This window comes from Phytophthora parasitica (assembly GCF_000247585.1).
Source record: "Phytophthora parasitica INRA-310 unplaced genomic scaffold supercont2.10, whole genome shotgun sequence".
NCBI lineage: Eukaryota > Oomycota > Peronosporomycetes > Peronosporales > Peronosporaceae > Phytophthora > Phytophthora nicotianae.
In genome coordinates this window covers 1,557,427-1,574,474 of record NW_008648996.1, presented here as the reverse complement: position 1 = coordinate 1,574,474, position 17,048 = coordinate 1,557,427, and the positions used below count along the sequence as shown (strand labels likewise).

Below are 17,048 nucleotides of genomic sequence, written 5' to 3'. Positions count from 1 at the left end.
ATCATCCACAGACCGATGGTCAAACTGAACGCGTTAACCGCGTTGTGGAGGACATCCTCCGAAGCGTATGCGCTGAAGCGCCGAAACGCTGGAGCACGATGCTCCGACTTGTTGAGTTTGCATTGAATAATGCGGTACATGCCTCCACAGGCTTCACCCCGTTCTATGTGAGCGGCCTTGTGAATCCTCGAATCCCGCTGACGCCGCCACGTGGTGGCTCAGGGCTTGACGGGGGAGGAATAGCCGAGCGGCTTGCTGATGTCAGCCCTATTGCGGTACGCAAGCAAGTCGATGACTTTGTCTCGGCGAGACTTAGCGTTATGCGCCAGGTGCGCGACGCTATGGCCGAGAACCAAGACCTGCAAAAGGAGCATGCGGATGCTCGGTGCAGAGGAAATGTGGATAGGTTTGAGGTCGGCAACCTCGTTTTAGTAAACGCAAAAAAACCTACCTACGCACGCAGTGTCTGCCGTCTTTAAGACAAAACTAAGACCTAGGTTCATTGGACCGTTCAAGGTCGTGGCCAGGAAGGGCCTAGCGTACGCGCTTAATCTTCCAAAGAAGATGCGCACCCACCCGGTGTTTTACGTGGGCTTACTCAAGCCATACCAGGACCCGGCTCGTGTGAGCGCCGAGTCACTGGCGCCGAATCGGCAGAAAGCGGCTAGGCCGCGTGCGGGACAGCAGGTGGTGTAATCACGGAAGGCTGGGCGACAGCAAGTGGTAGAACCACGGGGATCTGGTCAACAGCATATGGTGAAGCCACATTTTGCCGAGCGAAATGCTCGAGATGCAGGAACAAGTCAAGCTGAAGATACAGCTGAGCAAATTAGTGCTCAAGGTCCGGGACCTGGTTGTGAATCAACAATAGGGCTTACAAACAGTCCACGGGGTGGAGCATATCTTCAAGACTGACCGCTTCGCGATGAACGTGGTCGTTCGCGTCAGGGACGCATGCGTCGTGAGGACGCAGACGAGTGCTGATTCGCAGCGCGGGAATCCAGCTGAGGCACGCACTCCTCCAACTCTGCTCGACGAGCACGGTGAGCCCCACTATCATGTGGAACGCCTTGTGGCTCGGCGTCGTCGCCGGGGTCGTACCCAGTACTTAGTGAAGTATCCACATTCACAGAACTCCTGGGAGTTCGAGGTACCCCTCCGTGAGGACTACCCTGAGCCTATGACCTGGCACACCCACTGCCAATAAGTCCCATGGGCTCGCGACTGCGTCGCCAAGCGCTAAGCGCTTCCAATAGTGCGGGGTGTCTACAGGTCGGTAGCTGAGCTCAGGCTCTGACCAGAGGCTGAACATCCATCTCAAGTATGAGAATCGGTGCTCGCAGCGGGAGCAGGAGGCAGATGTGCCTCGTAATGTTGGGGACGTGGTCCCGACGGAAGCGGATGCTTCGTGTTGTGTTGGACGAGGTCCAAGCACAAGCGTCCTGATTGACGCGTATTTGTTTCGAAGAAACTTGCTCAAGGAGCATAATACAATGTTGGAATTGCGCTGTTACAGCGAAGGTGGTGTGGCCTGGACGGGATTGAACCACCGACCCTTGGCTATCAAAACCAACGCTCTACCATTGAGCTACAAGGGCAATACCCGTAAACTTGTCCGTGTACGGACTATTGCTCATGGTATGAGAGGGCTGTGGCCGGGTCGAATTGAACCACCGACCTGTGGCTTTCAAAGCCAACGCTCGACCATTGAGCTCGGTGGGCGCTGCCCGTGGATCGAGTGAGTCCCAAAACCTTAGTCAAGGTATGTGGACTGTGTACTCGAGGGTGGTATCGAACCACGGACCTCACGCTTTTCAAGCGAGCGCTCGACCACTGAGCTATATGGTCGGAGCCCAAGGTTCTGGTGATCATGGAGCTCAAGGCTCTTGAGCTTGGCTCACATCAGGTTGGCAGCTCATTGAACGTGTGCCATATCAGCAGCGTGGTGCCCGGCCACGAAGGTATGTGTGGCAGCTCTCGGAGCAGGCACGACGTGCGCAAAATGGTCTGGGACCTCGTGACAACTTGATGCGCGGCGCGCTGTTGACGTTTGGCCGTGGCACGCAGGCGAAGGGTCACGCATCAGAGATGCAAAGGTGTTCGTGAGTTCGGGGAGCTGGAGTACGCAAGGATGAGGCGCAGTGCCTTCCGAGGTCTTGGCAAGACCTCGCTGAGGTACTTTCGAGAACGGGTAAGTTCTCGTTTTAGTGGGGGAGAGTGTAACGGGGTTACACGGGTGTGGCGCACACACGGGTACGGAGTACCAGAAGAGTTAACAGACTCTCAGTACATGACTCGTAGAGTTAACAGTGGCCTCAGTACATAGGCTGAAGACCACACGATATGCATTTGATTAGGTTTAACTATGCTAGATAGTTAAACATAGATAGCGGCTTGGCCGCAATAAAGATAAATAAAACACTTCTGGTTTTGAAGCATAAAAGTTATTAGTGTTCTTAATAACTTTGAGCCCTGGTTCTTGGGCTGTAAGTTTCCTTCGGATAAGGAACTTGGTTTTAGGGACTCTTTGAGTCGTATGTCTTCCTCTGACGCTTAGCTACGGCAGCCCCGCTGCAAAGTTGACCTAGTTACTGCGTGTCGTTCAGGTCTATTACGCTACCGCAACGGTAGAGGACTATTCGCCACGTCTGCCGATCAAGCATTTATGAATCACCAGCGAGTGTTCATGCACTCACTTCGTCTAGACGACATTCTGACACAACCACCCTCTTCAAAACTCCCATCACCGTATACTGTGTTCCAATGTCGGACTCAACCCGAAGAAGCTAATGCAGATCGCCTGCCAACCAACGAACACAGCTGCAAATCGATCTCATCACGGCCATCCGAAACGCCAACTATGTCGTTAACACAGAGATGATAACGTGTTGTGTATGCTTAGCGATTTTGCTGCTTGTGTCTGCGATTGAATTCTCTCATTCTCTAAGAACGATATGAGAACGCGCTTGGAGCCAAGTAAAACAACAAGCAGCACTGGAAAATTATTGCCTATCGTGGCAACCAAGAATCCACGTAGCCATGTCAATCCACTACATTCACATTCATCTTCAGAGTTAGCCGAAATCATACAATCCGATACAGGAACAGACCATGATACTGGTCTGCCATCATCTACATCTTCAGAGCGTCCACTGCTTGAGCCTTTACCTGTCATACATGGATCTGCCCCCCCCCCCCCTTGACGCCTTAATGAGTTAGCTTGTATAGTATAATATAGCATAGCCAGGTTAAAAGTGTCCGATCACGAAAGGGTTAAAATACAAAGCTTGTGCACACAACGAATGTGGCTGTTTATCGGAGCTTAGTTTGCTTAAAGTTCAGTGCCACTCAGTGTATTTCCAGAAGCTTGGAGAACTTCCTGAATGTCAATGTCGCGAGGGGAACTTGACAAGCCAGGATTGATTCCGGTGGGAATAGACTTAAACGTATGGCTGAATTCACAATAGAACTGTGAGACACAGAACAGGGTGATACAAATCTATCCTTGATGCAGGACAGGATGCTGGATGGAATTGATGGACCACGTCTCGACCGATGACTGTAGACTCGCCAAATGCTGGCTCCAGTACACAGATGCGGCAGCTCACGCTTAGTTGTGGAGTTCCCACCAATGAGGGTCGAAGTGGCGAGGGGTCAAATGGTTTTACTTTTCGACTCGGTATTTGAATGATCTCATGTATATGGACCTCCCTGGGCAGCTCTAAAAGAGGCCCGGGCATTGGCCACGATCTAAGTGGCTGATTACAACAGATCGAACCTCTTCCCACAAGTATGTGTTTGGTTTAGCACCCAGACTGTGCCCACACGGTCACTGATGCAAAGCGGTTTCCACGGAGTATGCCTCTGTGCAAGCTGTCCCGCCGACGAGGCTACAGCATGATGTAAGCTTGGCTACACCGAATGCAAATCGCGTCATCTGTCATGTGACCAGATCTTACACTTTGCGTAAATATTTCTACAAAGGGGCAACACTAAGAAGTGCCATTTGGAAGGAGAGCCATTTCAACAGAAAGGGCAGGCAGGCCCGTTTTTAGGTCAAAAGATGTTTTGCAGACATCTGATGATTTCTTTCAGAATCCAAACCATCCAACAGATTGTACAGATTTTTACTATACTAAAACTAAATTACAACCAAGCGTGTCCGTTGCACGCCGGCGTGTCAGCTGCAGAATCCATTAAAGTAGATTTGAATGAGCCTACATACAAAAATCCAGTTGTTGTGAAAGCGTGTCCGATGCGCACAGATGCGTCCGCTGCATTTATGAAATGGCGCCCAAGCCAAACACTCCTAGCCTGCGGTTACATCGTGGCGGACCTCGGTCTACCTGTAGCAATGGTCGACAAACTACTGTCTAAGGCCAAGGCTAGGACCTACGAACCTGTTTTTAAGACGGTGGGTGGGGATGAGGACGGCGGTCTTCTTCAGCTCAAACTCTTCTTCAGTGACTGCATCTACGGCAGCGTAGTATAAGGCCAGGAAAGCACCCGTTTGTAAGGTATTTTCAAACTTTGGTTGACCTGGAGCCGGGCTCAGGACAGGTACTTGTCCCAGCACTTGACGTGCTTTGCTGATGGCATTCTTGTTCATGTGCCACCTACAAATGAGTACAGATATACCTTCTAATACGCTATCTAGAGCATCGAAGAGAGATTCATCGACGCCAGTTTTCTGTCGGTGAGTAACACGCAAGGCAGAGCAAATTCTATTTCATCCAAGAAAGTCCGAAAAGTATCCATTGCCCAGAAATAGTCTTGTTCCTTCTCTCTCAGTAACCAGCACTGTGCAACGGGAAGAACCGTGTTAAACCCCGTCAAAGCTATTATGTTTAATAACGGTAGCTTGTATTTGTTGGGTTTGTATGTGCAATCCATTCCAATTACATCGCAATGTCGCCGAAACAGAGCAAGGGTTCCAGGGTGAGCCCAAAACATGTACAGCAGTCGCTGCGAGTCGGGTTCAACCTCCCATCGGTAGTAGAACCCATCTGCTGAAGGCGCTTCAAGAGTAGTTCCATGGCGGTGCGAGTCGACAGTTCACTCCTACGAGAATTGCTCCTAATGTTGGCAATATCTTGCAGAATCACGAAAGAGCTGGGGTCCATCTGCATTAAACTAGCTCGTACACGCCCGGTTGTGATTCCAACTGCTGTCTGTGATTCGACAATTGCTTGTAGTGATGAAGCCGCCTCTTGCTCATTTACAGCAGTAGCAGCACGTTGCCGGTGACCTGGATGAACTCGAGCGTCCTCTGAAGGAGGATGTTGGGTAGGCGACTGCCGTTGCGTGTGTGCACAATTTGCCATGGACCGACAGGAGTGCTAGCATCCACGGCCCGTGCGATAATCTTCATGGGGCATCCAATGCCCATTGAACCTCGCATTGGTCGTTGTCGGCCTTCGGCGTTCAAACGTTGAGTACACTTTGGTTTTCCCCCTCGGTCGCAATCTAACCCTCGCTTCCAGGCCACTTTCGGTGTCGCTATCGTGTAGAAAGCTCGCCGTTTAGTTACGTTGAACCCATGATCCCTCCTCCAGTTGTGCAAGGCTGCAAACGCTTCCTCTTCGGATGCATAAGAGTTTTCTGGCGGAGGTGAGATTTCCACTAACCACCGGGTTGAATTGATGCCCTCATCATTGACGACAGTGCTGTCAATCAAATAGCGCTGCGAGCCTTGAACGCTTGGAAGCGGTAGACAATCAGCTTGCGTGCCCCCGGCACTGGTAAAGTCTGCCTCATAATTTTGCTGTTCAGGTGCAGCAGTAGATGGGTCGTCTAGCAAAGGCGGAAGGTCTTCAAGAGCTGTACTTACCGCCGATGGTGTGGTGTAGTCACCAAGGGGAGGGAGGTCTTGGATTCTTTCGCTTCGAGGATCAGCGTTGAGCAACAATGACAGATCCGTAGTTTTTGTTGAAAGTTAGGGGTTGAGCTGGGGAGGCTTCAAGCTGTCTTCACCCGGCGGCGACTCGTAAAGTGACGTAAATAAATGTTATGCATAAGGACAGACTGAAATGCTACGTCTTCTGTGTTCTTACGTGGTAAGATGCAATGGTAAATTGGTCATATTTTGCTGGAGTACGACCTCTGCAACGGACACGGTCCTATTCATCTTATGTTTTGTATCTATCTACTTGAAGTCGAACAATGCCTGAGTGTCGTTTTTCTGTCTGACAAGTCGTCCTTTCTGTTGAAATGGCTCTCCTTCCAAATGGCCCTCCTTAATTTTGCCCTCTACAAAGATGTGTTGCAAATTTAGAGATTTTAATATCAACCAGATCATACCCATTCTAACCAGACCTAAACTTCCACCATGTTTTACATGCTAATGTTATCGTGATTTCACTGGGTTTCAACAATTGCCACCGTTCGTGCTTCAACTGTAGAGTACATGATAGATGATTTCACGGGCATCTGTCTGGCAAGTATTCATAAAATTTGACAGACCAAGAGCTGGAGTGTCAGCTGTGATTTCTCCTAGAACGTGTCGGAACTTGCTGGCAATGTTTTGTTCATGTGCCACCTGCTTATCAAAGCGGAAACCTTGGATTACTGTACGGACTGCATTCATTGACGCTAAATCCCTATCAGTAAGGGTAACACTTGTGAATATGGCATCCACGCCGAGAAAAAAAGCTGAAGTATTGACATAGCCCACAAGGCCTGCTTCCTTTCATGGTTAGCGCTAAGCAAGTGGCAGTACCAGTCAGCGATAGAATATTGAGAAGAGGGAGATTGTATTTAATGGTCTTGTAAGTATAGTCCATTGCGATGACCTTGGTGTGGCAGTGGTACTCCATTAGCGTCCGAGAGCCGCCCAGAGTAGCAGAAGTTGTTGCGTGCTTCATAGAAATCTTTCAAATTTGGACAGATTTGGACAACTATAGCTAGTAAAGCAACTTAATTTACTACTAATGCTAGTATTCAGGTTTGAATAAGTTGGGCAGATTTGGACACGATTGGATAAGTTTTTTTTTTTCATTTAATTTCAAGTGACTAAAGTGTTTACTCATAAGGTGTGCAGTGATTACTAGCAGGTTCGTTCCCGCTTGGCGTTGATATCTTCCTGAGTACGTAAATAAACGTGTTCGTGGTACAAGCTTGATAGATCAGCAGTGTTGGACATCATACATACATATATGTAAATACATTTTAGGCTAAACCATATCGGGCTTACTTCATATAATTTACTCGTGTATAGTGAAGATATGCAAGGTTTATTTTTTGGCCATCATGACAAGTCCTTTCAAAGAGGTATAATTGAAAGGACTTGTGAAGATGGCAACTTATTTATTTGGAATCTCAAACGAAGCCATAAGTGTTCGGATTGTACGCTAAAGTCCACATACTACTAGTATACCATAACCACATTGTACCCATGGATAAGTGTGATTCTTACGATTTTTTTTAAAGTTATAAAAAGCATTTTTGAACCGTTTTTAAACGTCGAAGCACATCGTTCGGCATTAAACAATTCGTTACTTGTATTTCACAGCCCTTGCTTCAATAGCCGGGCGACAGCTATAGCGATTTAAATCAATGGTCGTATTCATTTTGAAAATCAAATGGTTGTTTTTCACTTTTTTTTCGTCAGTGGCGCTCTTCTCCCTCTAGTATGTAGATCCAAAGTCACCCGAGCGGATGTTCATGAACTTGACGCCTGCATCCGGATTCTGAGCAAACACAGTATCTGGACTGCCGCCAGGAAACGGACAGTCGCCGCGTAGATATCCTGGTAATGCCGGATCATCTCCCGGAAAATGGCTGTCCAACCAGCTCATGTTCAAGCCATAGTCGACCCAGACACTCATGGCGAGCGTCATGCCACCAATCATGTCTCGCCCCAGCTGAGCTAGATTGCCGACATAGGCAGGGTCGTCGAAGTAGGTCTTGGATACGTTGCACATGACCTCCGTTATGGAGTCCGTGCCTTTCAACGCAGGCCACGTGCTGCTTGGGTTTGAGATGACTCGGTCGTCTTGTTTGTACAGGCGCCGAATTTCGACTAACTCGCCAGTGTCCGTATTATCGTTGGTCACAAACTGCGTGACAACTGAGAATGGACGAGTCGTGTCGATGTCGAATTGTTTTCCAGGGCCGTAGAAGTTCTGGTGGCCCATTCGGAACGGATTAAAGTCACACCCGTTCTTATCACACCAACCAGTGTAGCGAGTTTCGTCCGTGTTACCGCAGTCCTCGACAGAGAAACATCTCTGCTGGCCTTTGGTAGAGCAGGAGTGGGTTGTGTAGGCAGTAGCCATGCTGTTGGCCTCCCAAATGTCCATCTCAGTGCAGCACGAGCCGTACGAACCATTCAGGTTGGCTTCTCCGTCGACAAAGTGGAGATCTTGTCGACACTGAGCATCACAGGCACCTGTGCCGTATGCAGCACCAGCCGTGTTGCTTGGGAAGCGTGCAGAGCCTCCATCAGGATCCATCTTGACAAAGTATAGTGCTCCATTCGATCCGCACGGCAAGTTAGAGACATCGACGTCGAACGTAAACTCCTGGTTTAGCAACTGAAACTGTTTGTACTTCTTCCCCGATGCGTCAAGCATGTACACGCGGGAGCCAACACTACTCGGGGTTTGAAGTTTCAGAGACAGTTCCTGTCCGATTGCCGTGATACTGAAGTTCCCGGTGTAGTCTGCTCCTTCGAGGCCACAGATCGCAGCACATGCTGTCGGTGTCGAGCAGGTTGTCGTGTTCCACTTGTCATTCTTCACACAAGTGTTAAGCGTTCCAACAGCGTTCACATCACGCCAATTTGCATCGATCACCACTGAAGAATCTTCAGTAACACATACTGCAACTTTCGCGCCCGTTTTGCCAACTTGCTGGAGCACATCCGTGACTATCGTGCAGTGCTGCGACGGAAGAGAGGGGTGCACCTCGGGTACACGGGTGCCAGGCTGTTGAGCCGAAGACAAAGACGTGATGGCGGATACAGCAACGGCAACAAATTCAACTGTGCTGGAAAGCTTCATGATCTGGCAGGGTGGAATGATCTTTCGTTGAAGACAGGAGATTGGACAATGAAGGCAACTCGCCTATTTGCTCGCATACGAGCTACGACAACTTCACGCAGAGCTAGAGGCGTCCAGTACTCGCGGGAGATGCTAACAAACGCGGCCTATGTTTCCTGTACGTCGTGAGTAACCTACTCTTAGCACAAATTTGTGCTCGGTTATCTAGGTTTTCAATACAATGGTTACTGGATCTTGAGTTGTCCTCATGTAATCAGAGCTGACGTGAACGGGTAAGCAGTGTCGACGTGATTAGCATCTCTTTCGACAGTTCATCGGGAAGTTGTATTTCAGATAGGGATCCGTGAGCGATCGATAAGTCTGGTGAGAGGTATCTGGCGCGATGGTAGCCGCTTGCAACATGTTGATAATATCCAGGGATAGCGCATAGTGCAGTATTTTCATCGACAGAAAGCATTAACAGCTGCCCCCCCCCACGCACACACTTTCACAAAATTAACCAGCAGACTCGAGTACGAAATGAAATAGCGCTCCTTGTTGGTGCTAATGCTCCTACGTATTTCGATGTCGCCATCATAGTTTAATCGAGCACGTGCTCAGATTGTATCATGATCTTCAGGTCCGTGGAATTGCATTGGCAATACAGTCATACCTGTAGCATCGGATGTCGTTCAGCAATGACTCTGCATCTGCACCTTTCGCAATGTGGAGTATTCGATTCGAAATAATCCGTTTCAGAGTTATTACGCTATAAGCTGGCTTCGTGGCCTCCAACGCAGGGCATGGAAAAAATAATATAATACGATTATTATGGGTATTATACTGACGGAATTACTTATTATTGGTAGAAGAATATTATAATTATTACTATTGCATGGTTTGAAGCAAAACTCCAACCCTAATCTAGTGGACTTACAAAAACCAAGCTTAAATTAGCTAATTTCAATAATAATGTTATTTTTTGCACGGAATTATTTATTATTGAATGCTGGATATTATAATGCATATTATTGAAAGATATTTTTACGTATAATTAAATATTGTATTTTCCATGCTCTGCTCCAACGGAGCCCGCTTTAGATCCTCCGTTGCGTAATCCACCGTGGTCATTCATATCACTGTATGTGGCAAACTCCCGTCGATCTCAACTCACCTGTAATATTTGGACAGTTTTACAGTTTTTGTTAACATGCCATCCTCGAAATTTCAGAGCTTCTGAGTGTTCTGGCTGTACCCGGCGCTCGTTACAGACATCATCATCTCGTTGGAGCTTTTTCTGCTGCTTATCCAGAAAATGTGCGAATACAACGCGAGGTTGAAAACGTCCTAGACACTTATCCATCCGCGTGGGCTCCATTAGTAAAGCAGTGGAAAGAAGCTATGCAGCAAATATTTTTTCTTTAGACCTTGATATTCCAAAATCTGTTTATCCTTTTCGTGATTTAACACAATTCTCCAGGCGGTTTGATCGGTGAACGGCTGAGGAGAGATTTCAGCGTTCTTGCCAATAACGCTTTCGTGACCCCATGCTATCCCAGCCCGCCTCAGCCATAGTAAGTCACCCAGAAGGACCAGGAACAGACTGAAATAGGCTCAAGATGTGTTCCATACGTTGCTGGAAAATGGCCATGAATTTGCCAAATTATGGCTTCTTTTTGTAGAAAACTACAACTAACTGGAGTCAATCACACTTGCTAACATCAGCAATACCCTTCTTAATGTCGCTGTTAATCATGTGTGTTCCATGCTTGATCGCGAGCCATTTATGCTGAATCGTGGCGTTTAGCTGACATGTGTTGTACCAACGTAATTTTTCTGTAACACCTTGTTAGCTCTAATTTTTTTTTGCATTTTAGGGATAGAGTAAGTTTGATCTTACTTGTCTTCGTTTGAAGTCGTGATAGTGAACCAGAAGAACAAGAGAGCAAGCTTTCGAATTTGAGTTCTTGTGAATTGTATTTGTTAGACACTTAATTTATTGTGCTTTGCGTCAACTTTGGCTTATGAATAGCGCCTCTAAAACAACGACAAATCTATTTCGTGTATAACAAAGCAACTCTCCAGCTGCAACGCAAAGCCACAACGACAAGGCAATGCCCGGCCACTTCTTTCCCAGCTTGTTGACTGCTTGCCTGCACACTGCCCTGCTCCTTCACGGCCCAATCGGCAAATAACTAATGTTCATCCTCATTTGAAGCGGTATTCGCGTGTTCGGTATCACATTACCTCTACGACGAAACAGTAAACCCAACGAGAAATAGACCGCGTCGAGACCCCAATAACGGACGCAACGACACTTAAGTCAATGTCTTAGATGTAGGTCAGCACAATATATGTCCAACGCATGTCGATAGAAATTGTCATCTTATGTAATGCAGCTGCACGGGCTTAAGAAAGACTTAGCGTGCTCGACGTTGGTTTGGCGCTTTTACTACAGCATTCAACGAAAACACTCATACGACAACATTAACTCTTCGATTAAATGGTAATCCAACGTTAATTCGACGATTACGGTAGGTAAATCAATGTTGGATCATTATTCAAGATTTGCTAAAACATCGAGTTAGGACATCGTTTAGACAGAATGTGTGTAAAACACAATACTTCAAGTATTAATAGTACTAGGATACAAACCAATTAATAGTACTAGGATACAAATCAACTTCTCGCCAGAGGACAACAATTCTGTTAACTGCAATAGACGCGGTAGGACCAAAAATTCAATTGTATTAAGCTTGAAGCTGTGTCAGATTACACGTTAGACTGCATGTGCGTTGCGCCTCGACTTGCGCTTATTCAAGCTTGGTTCGGTCGTGCGCGGCGTCGTAGTCCACAAACGGACCATCTGCAGCAACATGGGGGGCCTTGTTCAGCATGCCGATCTTGACGTGGTTCCAGTTCACGGTGCTCTTCAGTCCAGGGATCTGGTACAGTTCGCGCAGGTAGTTTTCGATGTTGTGGTAGTCCGTCAGGTGTTTGTCCGTCTTCGGCTGGTACGTGTCCAGTCGGATGAGCGTGTGGAACAGACGCACATCGGCCTCCGTGACACCCTTGCCCACCAAGAATCTCTTCTTGGCCAACAGCTCGTCCAACTTAGCCAGCGCCTCATAAGCCTTGGTCGCCGACTCAGCCGCAGCCTCAGGCGACGGTGCGAACATTTTCTTAAAGAAATTCATGCTAATTTCAGCCACAATTCCATCGTTCGCAGCGTCAATCTCTGCACGCAGCTCCTCGGGGTACAAATGCACGTTGGACGGCACCAAGTCACGGAAACCCGAGTTCAAAGTGCGGAGGATACCCGTAGACTCCTCCGACACGATCGTGCCCAGCTTCTTGTCCCACAGCACAGGCACTGAGAACGTACGCGGCGCAGGGTCCACCTTTTCGTACAGATCACGCACGAACGTCACGTGGTTCACCGTGTCCGGCACGCAGTCGTCAGTGGGGTACGTTTCGCCATTGGCACCGACCATCGTGGGGGACTTCGCGGGGTCCACAAAGACCCAGCCCTTGTGCTCGTCATTGGGGTCGTTGGGCTTGGTCTTTTGGAAGATGGGGTGCGCCACAGAGAAAGTGATGACGTCCTCAAGACCAAGCAAGTTGCGGGCCGCAAGTGCGCGGCAGGCAAACGGACACGAGTATGTGACGTACAGGTGATAGCGGCCTTTTTCGGCGGGGAACTGGGCATCAGTGTTGGGCTCGATCTTGAAGTCGTACGGAGCGGGCTTTGGGGCGGCCATGGTGGAGAACGGAGAAAGTTTGAGTTGCTTTGAGCTCTTGGAAGAGAATCGAGAAATGAGCTTGAGCATGATTGACAAGTGACGTCACATGCTCACAGCTCTCATAGTGATCCGAGGGTACGTTATGGGTACGTTTGGGTTACGTTTACGTTTTGGGTGAATGATTGGTCAACAACCTATTAAAAAGCATGTTGAAGCATGGAAGAGAATAAAGCATGGACCAATTAAAGCGTCGAAAAGCGTGGACTCAGCAAACGGCGGGAATGATGGTCAACTTCAACTTGGACGTGTTGACGGTTGGCTTATGCGCAGCTCATCGTAAACGGACAAGTACTGTAGGACACGAGTGTGTGTGTGTGGCTTCAGAAAGGATTCTGCACACCCGCAGCATACTAGATTGTAGGCCTTGTGCAGCCAGCAATGGAGATTTGTTGATATTACATGCAGCACTACAGTGGCTAGAAGATCGGTGTTAGCAGTGAGATTAAATCCAAGTCATCGTTATTGTCGTCAAAGCGATAACACGACTATAGTCACCAATTCATAAAAACCAGAGACTTCCGTACGTCTATGGGGGTTCCACGCTATCCATGCTAGCATTGTCAAGGCCGCTACATGTACATCGTGAGAGAGAGAGAAGTCTCGAAATTAATGTAAATAGTTCATTTATAAGATGTCTTAATAAGTCTCTTAAGCCGTTATAGCGGTGCTGGTGCCTCGAGAGATGTCTTAAGCTCCTCTCGGATTGGGATGACGCTCGTGGGGGACAAGTCAACTGCTCTTTGCAGAGCAACAACCTTGTTCCTTGCAGTTTGTACGTAGATGACGCCATCCGCGTGTGCCAAGCGCCGTTAGATGCTGCATTATTGATGAACGAAGTCTGGACATTTCCCCGACCACTGTCACTTCCGCTCCTTTGGACAACATATTTGCGTTGAAGCCACAATTGTGTGATGCACGAAGTGCATATGATCTACCACAGTCGCTTCCAGTCGCGGTTTATTCCTGTGATCCCGTTTTCCTCGTTGAGAAACTGTTATTGCCGGGTCGCCGACGAAATCTCCTGTGAGGCTTGTCGTCCTGGGTGGTACAGATTAATGTGTGCAGTTGCCACTCGATAGGCCACCCAGACTATACTCTGTGAAGGCGTTCTCGTGGTTCCAAAGCGCATCTGGTGGTTGCTGTTGCACGACTAGAATCCATTCCGAGCGATCGACCAGTGACTCGAATCGTTTGATCACGGGCGGGCGTCAATGCTTGCCCCAGCTGCGCTTGGTAGTGACGAAATGGTGTTCCTTACTAAGATCTGCGCAACATGAGCATTGCAATTGCCAGCATCGACGTTCCACGGGAAACGGTGTGTTACATGTACTTCGAATGTTGTTCCGTCTCAAACTTCTGCATAAGCAATCTTGCCCCACAGCTTAGCCTACATAATATTACTAGTACTATAGCTTTCCATGAAAAGACTGAGGCCTTGCAATTGCAATCAGCAGTGATTGCATACTTCCTCGGAAAAGCTGCGTGTTGTAGTGCCACCGCGTAAACCAAAGCAAGGATCGAGCGATGATGCAGTCCGCTTGACCTTGATAATGATCGAAATGTGCCACAAGAAACTCCAGAACTCCAAGAGCTCACTTCCCAATTTCCTATCAAGACCAACCTCCTCACCACCGCTTAGCAACTATGCCCAGTCAATTTGATTCCCGCATTGAACGATCCGCTAACGCCAAATTTCCGGCTGAAAAGGGTCGATACCATCTCTACGTCATGTACTCGTGCCCCTACGCGTGTCGAGTGCTGGCAGCTCGCAACCTCAAGGGTCTTGAGGACATGGTCGGTTTGTCGGTGACGCACCTAGTAGACCAGAGGACGAGACCAGACAACGAAAACGACCAGCACATGGGCTGGACCTTCGTTGACCCGGAGAAAACACCATCAGTGACAGGCATGAACGACATGCATTACCCCACGACCGGATGCATTCCCGACACTGTTAACCATGTCAATTTCATTCGCGACTTGTACGAGATGGCCGATCCAACGTCGCGCACGTTTTCGGTGCCGGTGCTGTGGGACAAGAAGAAGCGAACCATTGTGTCTGACAGCTCGACAGACATCGTGCGCATGCTTGACTCGGCGTTCGAGGAGCTGGCGCCGTCCAAGTTTCAGCTGTACCCGGACGAGCTGGGAGGAGAAATTGATGCTAGCAACGATGGAATTGTGGCTGAGGTCAACAGGGGGTTCTTCACCCACGCGCTAGCGTCAACCACTGAGGTTGCCCAAATCAGTTTGGCCAAATTCTTCACCACCATTGCCAAGCTCGACGAAATGCTTGCTAGACAGCGATACTTGGTCGGCAACACACTTACGGAAGCAGACGTGAGCATGTTCCACACACTCATTCGTTTCGATCACATACAGAAGAAAACCAACGAGCAGCAGTTGACGCAGTTTCAGAACATCGTCGGCGTAAGGTGGCAAGAAAATGTACTAGGAAAGCTCGGGATACTGACATTTACTTTATTTTGCTTGTTGTTCAGTACCTTCGCGATATTTACCAGACGCCTGGGATCGCGAGCACAGTGAACTGGGATCACATGGAGTTTGCCAAGGTGAACCGCCTTCCGGATGCCCCAGCCTCGGAGGGGCCTTTCGTGGAATACAGCTCTCCTCACGATCGGGCTGCGCTTGCGTGAATCAGTCTGGACAATGACTCGTAATGAAACAGAGTTCACGAGAGGAGTTTATAACATAAATACGGCTTAACTAGCTCAGCTACTCTCTACGTCTTAAAATACTCTTGTCTACATATTGTTAGTTACACACTGGTGGCAAGTCGGGCAGCTCATGTTGATGTTGAGCTGCGGGATCAAGCACTCGTCGTGGAATCGATGGCCGCACTGCAGCCGCGTCGTATAGTAATACCGTCCGTCAGTAGCCTCCATGGCTTCGTCGCACAGTATACACGTCTTGGGAGCGGTGGTGGTATCTGACGTCTGGGCAACGGGAATATCAGCTTCTAAAGTGTACGTCGAGCTCGCGTCTATGAATGACGACGTCGACGTGAGGCTGCTACAAGTTCGTAAAGTCCGCTGACTACGGCTGGAGCTCGCCATGGGGTCGTCTCCTTCATCCGATGTCGACGTTAGTGAGTGTATGGAGCCTCTAGCTCGATGCTGTTGTCCGGCGAATGCCCATTGCTTAATGGGGAACTGCTGCGTGTCACCGCCGCAAACAAAATCCAACAGCGCTTCGGCCACTGCTTCTGTAAGAACACGGCACGAATGGCTGGCACGACTGAGCAGCGACGTCTGCAGTGTCTTGACGTAAGCCACGAGCGCTTCGCAGCGCTTCTGAACGAAACGGCCACTCGACGCTGAGTGGAAGAGCCGCGGCTTGGGGAAGTAGCAGGTAACGAAGCTATAGAGCCACGGGCAGGGCGCGTCGCAGCGGTGACCCACGCTGAGTGCGCGTGCCAGGCGTCGCTGGAAGACGCGGCAGTCGTCGAAGGAGTAGACGACAGCCCAGCGGCGACCTGAGGGAAGATGCTCGGCCGACAGGATGTAGCGGACATCGCGTTTGACCTTCTGCGCCGAGAAGCTGAAGGCTAATTGCTCCAGCCAGGCAACGGACAGCGGCACGTAGGCGCGGGTGCCCATTGCAGAGGTGGACGCCATGGAGGCGGCGATTGTCTATCAGGAGAAGAAATAGGCGGTGTCGGCACAGGCGGCGAATGTGCTTGTCTGCATGGATGGAAGGGCGAAAATGGCCAGAAGGACACACCTGCGTAATCTTCCCCACAGAAGAATGGTACTTGGGTTTTGTATTGGGCAAAAGTGAAGGTTTGGCCAAAAGATGGGACGTGAGAAAAAAAAAAGCATATCTGTATACCGGTAAGGTACTGTGGTTTATGTATGCTGAAAGTATCACCGATGCCTCTTCTGGGGTACAATAGAGGTTTCGAAATCCATTCTACACTGTAGAAGGGACTCGGGTCTAATACGACGATCGCTCCTTCTTCTACAAGCACAGGAGGTACGTCCCTGCTGGATCGGATATGACGGGTTAAAAACCTGTTTAATCGGATAGGCTACATCCGTGATATAGAAAGATCGGTTTGTAAGGACCCCGTCAACATTTTTTACTACCGGTACGAACCGGTAAACGTACTTACTTCGCTCGGGGTCCACCATGCCCGTTTGAAAGGATACATTTACGGTGACATCGAAGCCATAAGAGGCTACACAATCAACAGCAGCAGCAAATGTTGTTGCTGCTTTTGTTGGAGATCCAAGCGGCGCGA

General features: G+C 48.9%; 7 protein-coding genes, 2 non-coding genes and 1 pseudogene across 10 annotated transcripts; 2 read left to right on the top strand and 8 right to left on the bottom strand.

Annotated features, from left to right (window-relative positions):
* Nucleotides 1-1,527: 1,527 nt before the first annotated feature.
* PPTG_20531 lies at nucleotides 1,528-1,598 on the bottom strand. Its single transcript has one exon. It is a non-coding gene; the product is annotated as a tRNA-Ser (tRNA).
* A 54-nt stretch (nucleotides 1,599-1,652) lies between these two features.
* Nucleotides 1,653-1,722, bottom strand: PPTG_20530. Its single transcript has one exon. It is a non-coding gene; the product is annotated as a tRNA-Ser (tRNA).
* Nucleotides 1,723-1,776: 54 nt separating this feature from the next.
* On the bottom strand, nucleotides 1,777-1,847 carry PPTG_20529 (annotated as a pseudogene). The gene has a single exon. The product of its transcript is annotated as a tRNA-OTHER (tRNA).
* Nucleotides 1,848-4,255: 2,408 nt separating this feature from the next.
* PPTG_22003 (hypothetical protein) lies at nucleotides 4,256-4,492 on the top strand (the record flags this gene model as incomplete). The annotated part of the gene is made up of 1 exon (XM_008901171.1): nucleotides 4,256-4,492. One exon carries the CDS (start codon nucleotides 4,256-4,258, stop codon nucleotides 4,490-4,492), a length of 237 nt encoding a protein of 78 aa, XP_008899419.1.
* Nucleotides 4,493-5,218: 726 nt separating this feature from the next.
* Nucleotides 5,219-5,389, bottom strand: PPTG_07013 (hypothetical protein; the record flags this gene model as incomplete). The annotated part of the gene is made up of 1 exon (XM_008901070.1): nucleotides 5,219-5,389. One exon carries the CDS (start codon nucleotides 5,387-5,389, stop codon nucleotides 5,219-5,221), a length of 171 nt encoding a protein of 56 aa, XP_008899318.1.
* A 756-nt stretch (nucleotides 5,390-6,145) lies between these two features.
* On the bottom strand, nucleotides 6,146-6,863 carry PPTG_22002 (hypothetical protein; the record flags this gene model as incomplete). The annotated part of the gene is made up of 3 exons (XM_008901170.1): nucleotides 6,146-6,249; nucleotides 6,463-6,576; nucleotides 6,719-6,863. 3 exons carry the CDS (start codon nucleotides 6,861-6,863, stop codon nucleotides 6,146-6,148), a joined length of 363 nt encoding a protein of 120 aa, XP_008899418.1.
* A 762-nt stretch (nucleotides 6,864-7,625) lies between these two features.
* Nucleotides 7,626-9,002, bottom strand: PPTG_07012 (hypothetical protein; the record flags this gene model as incomplete). The annotated part of the gene is made up of 1 exon (XM_008901069.1): nucleotides 7,626-9,002. The coding sequence occupies one exon, from the start codon at nucleotides 9,000-9,002 to the stop codon at nucleotides 7,626-7,628; it is 1,377 nt and encodes a 458-aa protein (XP_008899317.1).
* A 2,705-nt stretch (nucleotides 9,003-11,707) lies between these two features.
* PPTG_07011 (hypothetical protein) lies at nucleotides 11,708-12,823 on the bottom strand. The gene has a single exon (XM_008901068.1). It carries the CDS (start codon nucleotides 12,809-12,811, stop codon nucleotides 11,795-11,797), a length of 1,017 nt encoding a protein of 338 aa, XP_008899316.1. The 5' UTR covers nucleotides 12,812-12,823; the 3' UTR covers nucleotides 11,708-11,794.
* Nucleotides 12,824-14,428: 1,605 nt separating this feature from the next.
* On the top strand, nucleotides 14,429-15,506 carry PPTG_07010 (hypothetical protein; the record flags this gene model as incomplete). The annotated part of the gene is made up of 2 exons (XM_008901067.1): nucleotides 14,429-15,214; nucleotides 15,286-15,506. 2 exons carry the CDS (start codon nucleotides 14,429-14,431, stop codon nucleotides 15,439-15,441), a joined length of 942 nt encoding a protein of 313 aa, XP_008899315.1. The 3' UTR covers nucleotides 15,442-15,506.
* PPTG_07009 (hypothetical protein) lies at nucleotides 15,449-16,571 on the bottom strand. Its single transcript, XM_008901066.1, has one exon. It carries the CDS (start codon nucleotides 16,420-16,422, stop codon nucleotides 15,550-15,552), a length of 873 nt encoding a protein of 290 aa, XP_008899314.1. The 5' UTR covers nucleotides 16,423-16,571; the 3' UTR covers nucleotides 15,449-15,549.
* Nucleotides 16,572-17,048: the final 477 nt, after the last annotated feature.

Bases quoted from the DNA above. Each gene is read 5' to 3' on its own strand.
- PPTG_07011 (XM_008901068.1), bottom strand. From the start codon at position 12,811: ATGCTCAAGCTCATTTCTCGATTCTCTTCCAAGAGCTCAAAGCAACTC.
- PPTG_07009 (XM_008901066.1), bottom strand. From the start codon at position 16,422: ATGGCGTCCACCTCTGCAATGGGCACCCGCGCCTACGTGCCGCTGTCC.